Source organism: Enhydra lutris, unplaced genomic scaffold (assembly GCF_002288905.1).
Source record: "Enhydra lutris kenyoni isolate GAN:26980312 unplaced genomic scaffold, ASM228890v2 scaffoldscaffold21, whole genome shotgun sequence".
In the NCBI taxonomy this organism is placed as follows: domain Eukaryota; kingdom Metazoa; phylum Chordata; class Mammalia; order Carnivora; family Mustelidae; genus Enhydra; species Enhydra lutris.
This window is the reverse complement of record NW_019154105.1, coordinates 13,115,758-13,124,481: the sequence shown is the minus strand read 5'-3', so window position 1 is coordinate 13,124,481 and position 8,724 is coordinate 13,115,758. Positions and strand designations below refer to the sequence as shown.

Below are 8,724 nucleotides of genomic sequence, written 5' to 3'. Positions count from 1 at the left end.
GAGTGAAATAAGGCAAGCAGAGAGAGTCAATTATCATATGGTTTCACCTATTTGTGGAGCATAACAAATAACATGGAGGACATGGGGAGATAAGAGGAGAAGGGAGTTGAGGGAAATTGGAAGGGGAGATGAACCATGAGAGACTATGGACTCTGAAAAACAATCTGAGGGTTTTGAAGGGGCGGGGGGTGGGAGGTTGGGGGAGCCAGGTGGTGGGTATTACAGAGGGCACCTATTGCATGGAGCACTGGGTGCGGTGCATAAACAATGAATTCTGTTACACCGAAAAGAAATAAATAATAATAAGAAAAAGAATTGAAGCAATATGTTTATTTACATTACTAAATGGATCATATGTGGCATGTTTTGTTATTGTTTTGGCATTGTTTTTTAAGCTGCCCGTGATACTTCTTTCATAATATTGCAACAAATTGTGTGAATGCCTCATTCATTATCCATGCTGTGAACAAGAGTCAAAAGGTCCAAATTGCATCTAAGCTTATGTATTTTTTATAGAATTCCACTTACCTCAGTTTGACAACATGAGCTCTGATGAACTGACTTCTTAAATTTGATTCTTTGAATGTTTTAGTAATCTGTAGAAAGAAAAGAAAAAAAAACCTCTTTGTAGTTACAGTTGTTCTTCCCTTCCTTCTTCTTTCTAACCTAGCAACGTAGGACTTAAGTTAATGAGGAACAGGGATTGGAGTTTTCAGTTCAGTTCAGTTTAGTTCAGTTCCATCTCAGAATAGATGAGGTTGATTTAGACCAGTGATACAGCTTTCGGATGCAGTGCCTATTTACTGATCTATGATACAAAGATGATAATGGACAGGATGCATCTTCACTAGAAGTCATCTCAACATTAGATGTTTTACTCAGGGTGATTTGGTGGCTCTTCCTGGAGGGGTTGGGGCCAGTGCCAAGCCAACACTAGGGGAATCCATGATACAACTTACATTTGTGTGATTCCCCAACAACTGTTTTTAAATGGGTAAAACCAGGTTAAAATGAGTGATGAAAAGGGGAAAACATGTAAAGGGCAGTTTTTTCCTTATTAATTCTGACTAATACCTAAGCATCCAAGGTTATTTGTGACATCAATCAGTAATTTCCTGACCTAACCTTAACTATTTCCCTGCATCATTTTTCTTTTTTTTGTATAATGTTTAATGATTTTTCTTTTTTATTATTATTTTTTTAAATTGTATTTTATTTTTTCAGTGTTCCAAGATTCATTGTTTATGCACCACACCCAGTGCTCTATGCAATACGTGCCCTCCTTAATACCCACCACCAGACTCACCTAACCCCCCCACCCCTCTCCCCTCCAAAACCCTCAGTTTGTTTCTCAGAATCCACAGTCTCTCATGATTCATCTCCCCCTCTGATTTCCCCGAATTCACTTTTCCTTTCCTTCTCCTAATGTCCTCTGTTATTCCTTAAGCTCCACAAGTAAGTGAAACCATATGATAATTGACTTTCTCTGCTTGACTTATTTCACTCAGCATAATCTCCTCCAGTCTCGTCCATGTTGATACAAAAGTTGGGTAGTCATCCTTTCTGATGGAGGCATAATACTCCATTCTATATATGGACCATATCTTCTTTATCCATTTGTCTGTTAAAGGGCATCTTGATTAGCAGTGTGGAGATTCCTTAAGAAATTAAAAATAGAGCTACCCTATGACCCTGCAATTGCACTACTGGGTATTTAGCCCAAAAATAGAGATGTAGTGAAAAGAAGGGCCATCTGTACCCCAGTGTTCATAGCAGCACTGGCCACAGTCACCAGATTGTGGAAAGAACCAAGATTCCCTGCATCATTTTTCAGTCCCAGCAAGGATGGTGCTCTTGAGTTATAAAGCTCAGCTTCACAGTAAACTATGGGTGGTTCTGTGACTGAAATGGTTCTCCCATGATGCAGGGTCAGTAAGAGTTATCGAGGTTTCCTAATGTGGGAGTGAATTCCATTGACTTGTACTGTGAGGCAGCAAAAAGGGAGATGTGGACGTGTAGATTAAGTAGTGTGCTGAATATTAGATTAAGCCAGGATTTGAAACCAATCCTTCTTGAGACTGTAAAGTTAATGCAATCTTTATTACACCACTTTGTATCTTTTAAAATATCCATTCCTATAGGCTGGTATCAGACTGCCAGTTATTTGACAAAATGATGATTTTCTTTCTTTTCAGACAACTTCGGACACTTCAAGAATAATGAGACTATGAGTTTTATGGAAACAGCTCGTGTTCCTTTTTTAAAAATTTAGGAAATATTAGTAAGTGTTGAGAAAGGAAAAAAAAAAAAAAACCTCCCCAAATTCTATGATCTAGAATTAACAGTTCCTGTTATTTGGTGAACTATATTCCAGTTAACTACAAAGAAAGATGGATTTTAATATGCTTGTTAATATACTATTATAGGAGGTATTTTAATAAACGGTTTAACTTTAGTTTTACTTGATTTTAACAGAGTAAAAGGAATTGACCTAAAGCTGAAGGAATTGGTAAAATCTGGATTAACGTTTCCTGTGATTATATTTTAATTTATGGTTTGGCACTACACCTGCACAGGCTAGACTGGACCAAAGTTAAAAAATCCACCTTAATTATGATATTTTTGTTTTGTGGAAAACTTTAGTGATGACTAAGATAATAAGCAACATAAAGAAAACAAATTGATTAATTGGTTGATATCAAGATACAAGGATAAAAGAAGAGGACCATGGATAAGATTTCATATTTTCCAGAATACAATGTTATTGGCCCTCTCATTAAAACTTATCAGTTCTGATATCAGTTCTAATATCAGTTCTAACTTATCAGTTTCACTAGAACTTATCAGTTCACAGAAAATCAGTGAGCAGATGATTGTAGAGAATTCCAATAGGATAGTAGAAAGGGAAGTTGACAGAGAACACAGAGATAAGTTGGCTTGCTATAAGAACTTGAATGAGCCTTGTAACCTTTCTTCTTCTCAGTTTTTCAATCTGTAAAAGTACATCATGATGGTTTTGGAAGGGCATGGTGTTAGGTATGAAGAGAATTGAATGGAGATGAGGGAAATAGAGGGGAATAAAACCTACAGGGATTGGTAATGGATTGGATATTTGGAATGATAGAGGGCAGTAGGTCAAAGATGAATTCTAGGTTTTTGCTTTGGAAAACTTAATGAGTGACATTGTCGTTAATGGGGACAGGATTATTGGAAGAAGACTGGTATGGTATGGGGAGATCATGAATTTGATTTTAAGACATAATACATTTGAGATAAAAAAAACAAGTAGAGATATTAAGCAGGGAGTTGGATGAAACAGTCTGAAATACAGAAGAAATGTCTGGGCTTGAGACCAAGTGAGTCATTAGATAAGTATTAGTTGAAGTAGTGCACATGGATGAGATCATCTACAAATACAAAACAGAGTGACTGGAGAGGAGAGCAAAGTCAAAGCCTTGGGGAATTTCAGCTTTGAATGCCAGCATAGAAGAGGGTGATCCTGTAAGGACACAGAGAAGTGGCCAGAAAAGCAGGATAGGAAAAGCAAATGAATATTTTGCTTGAAAATCAGAAAATGATAGACTTTTTGAGTTAGAATATACTATAAAAATCATCTGGTCCAATGATTTTATTTCACTGATGAGTGAATTGAGAGCCAGAAAAGAGACATGAATTGCCTAATATAACAGAAGATTCTGGGACTATTCTATTGCTCATTAAGTTATAATGTGTTGTTTGTGGGACAAGGATAATGATGGTACTCAAGTTACCATTGGGAAATGGTATGATCCTTGGATCTGGAGTCAGAAGCCCTTGGTTTGAATGCTGGTTCTACCACTCTACAAGTGATTGACATTTTCACATGTTTCCTAATCTCACAACCTTTACTTTATCTATCTATAAAAATGATTTGTTGATTCATTTGGCTGTTGTGAACTGAAGGTTAGAGAGTGCTTTGTAAACCATAAATTAGCACTGCACTAGAGTATTATTCATAAGGTGTTTTAAATGTTTAAAGTGTTTTTACTGAAAGATAAAGAAATGAGAGTGTGGAAATCATACATCAGAAGAATTTCAAGGGAAAACTTTCTCTGCTAGTTTAAGTATATTGTAAAACCACAGTACTCCAAATAGCTTGGTACTGGTACGGGTAAAGATTAATCAGTAAAGACAAGGAGGTACAGAAAAAAGAAAAGGAGGAATTTGTGTATAATAAAAGTGGCATAGCAAATATACCCATTGCACTATTAAACACACTGTTTTGGTACACCACCTAGCTATTTTGGGGGATAAAGTTGGATCTCTACCTTATTGCAAAGTAAATTACAGATGAATAAAAGATAAAATTATAAAAACTGAAATAATAAAATTATAAAAAGAAAATGAAAATGAATATTTTAAAGAGTATTTAGAGTGGAGAAAGCATTTTTAACCTAACACAAAAGGGAGAACTCATACAAAGGATTGATAATTTGTCTATATGAAAAATTAAATGTTTAACATTAAAACCCCCCTGTATTATAAACAGGATTGAGAGTTAAGTCACATTATTAGAGAAGTATATGCAATGTGAATGACTGGCAACTTCAATATTCTAATAAGTACAAGTTACAAGTTTTTTTTTTTTTTTCAAATCCATATAAAATAGACAAGTGCTCCAGTAAGAAAATGGGCAATTCACAAAAGAGGTTGTAAAAATGACCTATTCATATAGGAAGACAGATTAAATCTTAGTAATTAAGGAAATACAAACCAAAATAATTAGTGTTAGTGAGCTATCACTTCTCACCTCCTGAATTAGCAACAATTAAAATGATTTACGACGCCGCGTGTTAATGCCATGGGGAAAGAAGCATACCTGTGTGGACTTACGTAATGCTGGTGAGAATGTAAACTGGGGCATTTCTGGAGTGCAGCCTAAGAATTAATCTTAAAAATGCAGAGAACACTATATTGATATAAGCAAGTGGTTGAATAAATACATGGGGAGAATAGAACAAAAGAAGAATTTAAAATATCCTTCAAATATTCAAAGCATAACTTCCCGCTCCTCTTTTTTTTTTTTTTTTAAAGATTTTATTTATTTATATGACAGAGAGGGGGGGATCACAAGTAGGCAGAGAGGCAGGCAGAGAGAGAGGAGGAAGCAGACTCCCTGCTGAGCAGAGAGCCCGATGCGGGGCTCGATCCCAGGACCCTGAGATCGTGACCTGAGCTGAAGGCAGAGGCTTAACCCACTGAGCCACACAGGTGCCCCACCGCCCCTCTACTTCTTATGCGTGGCTTAGACATGGTGTCTTTCTTTCAAAGAGTATAGTGTGGTAAAGGGAGGGAATGACTGTACGATATAGAAACCTCACAAACACTTCAGCTGGGTGATCAAATTGACAGTGATTTACAGTGTAATGAACCCCCTTCGTGTGATGGAATGAAAATGATACTTTTCCTCTTTGGTCTTCCTCCCTCCCCAAACTCCACTCTAAGCAAGAGAAAACAAATAAATAAAAAAGGCCCAGTTGTGGGATTTTACAAAATGACTGGCCAGTACTCTGCAAAACCGTCAAGGTTCTCAAAAACAAGGAAAATCGTAGGGACTCTCATAGATTCTCTTCCCAAATCAACTGATTCAGCTGTTTATTCTGATCTCATTAAACATTTAAATGATGTACCTAACTTCCCTTGTTCTAATCCCATTGAACTAAGCAGTTGTTCCATAACTTGGCTTCTAGCGATGTTTGTCTCTGGGGAAAAATGTGTTAGATGAGCCAATATTTAGTTTCCCAGCCATAAGATTTCTCATTATAGATCAACTTAATGGTTCCCAAAGTGTGGTCCTTGGACCATAAGCATCATCATCACCTAGGAACTTAGAAATGCAAATTCTTGAGTTCACCCCAGACTTATTGAATCAGAGACTCTGACATCAGAGCCTAGAAATATGTGTTTTGACAAGGCTGCCAGGTGATTCTGTTACATGCTAAAGTTTTAGAGACATTGGATTAATTTATATTCTTAAGACTCTTTAAAAGCTAAGTAAGCAGCCTCAAGACTGGTCAACTCTGACTGTGTGAGCTAAAGGCCAGACTCTGGCCCTGGTCATAAATGAATGCAAAGGGTCCACTTGTGAGATTTCCTGGTGGGCCTCTTCAAGTGAAAGCCTGACCTTGCTTTGCATATTTCCTATGTCTATCACTGAGCCAGAGTAGGATGTTGTCTAAACTATGTTATTATTGACGTGCAAACATGTCATTTAACACCTGCTACCTGTGTATTAGTTGGGTAAGAAAAAAGGGAAGAAGGCCAAATGGAAAGGATTTAAAAAGGCAATCTCAAGGGGAGCAGTAGTAAATGCTCAACTTGCATGAACTATAGACTTCCAGCCTTTGAAGTCATAATCATATAAAATATGAATTTACTCAAGAGCCTTCTAGCACTTTTCACTCATGACTTAAAAAAAAAAAGTAAAGAAGAATCAGTATACTAGCAAATTAACTTGGAAAAAGCACAAAGAAACACATCTTTCAGTATTCAGGGAAGAAAAATATGCAGAGCACTTAACAGTTACAAATAGATCACAAAATATTAGATTTATTACGAAATTTGTTTTATGACAGAATAAAGAGCAAAGACAAAATTAACTTACCATAGATTCAATTCTTCCACTCAAAGCCCTATATTCCTGTGTACCTGGTGAATTTAACTGATTACTATATTTGACATTTAGGATTTTAAAGCTGCTATGGTAAAAGTAAGACTTTTGATCTGTAAAGCAAAGAAAAGGCAGAATCAGTCTCACTACTAAGTACTTTAAACTTCAATTTATCCAGGATTATAGGATGCTCTATTATACAATTAAAAAATTTGCTTCTCTTAAATGAATAGTTGTTTTCATGATTATCTTTCTCCTGGAAGAGTTAAATAGTATCTCATCCAAAAAAATTTCTTTTGCTTCTCTTAAAGAAAACCCCAAACTTACTATAAATGTAACTATAATAAAATTATTTTTCTTTCAGTTTTTTAAAAAACTGACAGATCTGAAATTGTTAAGGATATAGGAAAATCAGAGCAGCATTATTTGTGAAATTAAAGTGATCAGAAGTATCATAATTTTCATTTTTACTATATTTTAGGGAGATTTGTGATTGCAGATTTATTCATCAAGAAGTATTAATGAATGTCTATAATATGCTATTATTCATTTATCACTAAAGAATAACCCAAAGCAATTCTGAATAGTTTTAAGAATTGTTTCAAATAATAATCATTTTAGAGGAATTAGGGACTTGTTAGTTTTTTAGAGTAAGCTAGAAAATAAACGTTTGAATAAAATAACTAATAGATTGTCCAGTGTGAATTATTTCCACCAAAAAATGTCTGCCAGAGGACATATTCAGTTGGGTGAAGAAAGTAAATATTTCTAAAACATACTGTATATATCTTAGAAACATTATGAACATGGATATAATAACCTAACCTGTCTCAGGAAAAATCTTTTGATCATTCATAAGCATAATTCATGCAGAAAAGTATATATATCAGGGAAAGAGTTAGAGATCCTGGTGGAAGGGTGGTATAGTCCTTTGTGGTGGAGGGACAAGTCTTTTAAGGGCCATAAATGGTTACTGGGACACATTCTGCAGAGGATGAACCTAGACTCCTCCACTTGTGTGACAATATGGTACCACTAAAAGTGAAAATTGATTAATTTAATTGGGAGCTTGAGATTTCTTACCTCTGTAATTCACCTTAGATGTAGCTGCCCCCAGGTGATTTGACAGAAAAATGTAGCCACAATTTTATAATTAGCTTGATTGAAAAGATTATTTATTATTACTGGCTTTCCTAACGCTGGTAATTTTATTGTGCCATTGAGAATTTTTCAACTTTCACTTAAATATGCTATTTTGCCTATTTACTATGGAACATATAATAAATTATATTCTCTCTGTCTCTCTACACTCATTCATACCCATATACCTAAGCACACACCCACACGTATGATTTAAATGATTTAACAGAATTATAGTTGAAATAAAATAATCCCAAAATGCATTTTTAGATGAAAAAAGCACATTATAGCATATATTATTTAGGGAATTTGACACAATTTTCTTTATCTACATTAAAACATCTGAAAGAATGTTCACTGAGATATTAAAGAACATTGTGAGTAAGCAGGGTATCCTGTATTCTTTGTATTGCTTCTTGTCTATGTGTCCTTTATTTTTGTGATATAATAATACTAAGAGAAATAATAAATGAACAGGTCCTTTTTAAAATTTGTTTTTCTCCTCATCTTTTGTAGCTGTTCTCCCAAGACTGTTTTATGAGGAGAAAGATCATGATTTAACATATACTTCCAAATTTTTAATGTTGAAACTTAAAATTCTTTGCGATATTTCACTTTTACAATTTTATCAGTGGAAATCATGATATTAAATGAGAATACAAAATCAGCAAATTCTAGTATCAGAAAAGAATCAAGAGATTTTTTTTCCTTTGGCTAGAATAATTCTTGTCTGGGTAATACTGTTTATTCTAAAAAAAAAAAAGAGAAGAGAAAAAAGTACTGATTGAGGGAAATATAGACACAAACATGTATTTAAGGATATATAAGACATACAATTACATTACATTAAAAAATAATAGTGGCAATAAAAGAAAGAATGCCAAACTTTTCATCTGAAGGTATATTTAGTTATTTGGTTTGGAAAGTGGTCCTTT

At 34.7% G+C, this 8,724-nt stretch overlaps 1 protein-coding gene across 1 annotated transcript in view; it reads right to left on the bottom strand.

Annotated features, from left to right (window-relative positions):
* The window catches only part of LOC111148831 (transmembrane protease serine 11D-like), a 55,315-nt gene that overhangs the window by 20,526 nt on the left and 26,065 nt on the right, over window positions 1-8,724 (bottom strand). The window contains exons 3-4 of the mRNA XM_022505652.1: window positions 6,644-6,762; window positions 529-596 (exon numbers count right to left, since the gene is read on the bottom strand). Coding sequence (XP_022361360.1) covers window positions 529-596; window positions 6,644-6,762 — 187 coding nt within the window. The remainder of the gene's footprint in view (window positions 1-528; window positions 597-6,643; window positions 6,763-8,724) is intronic.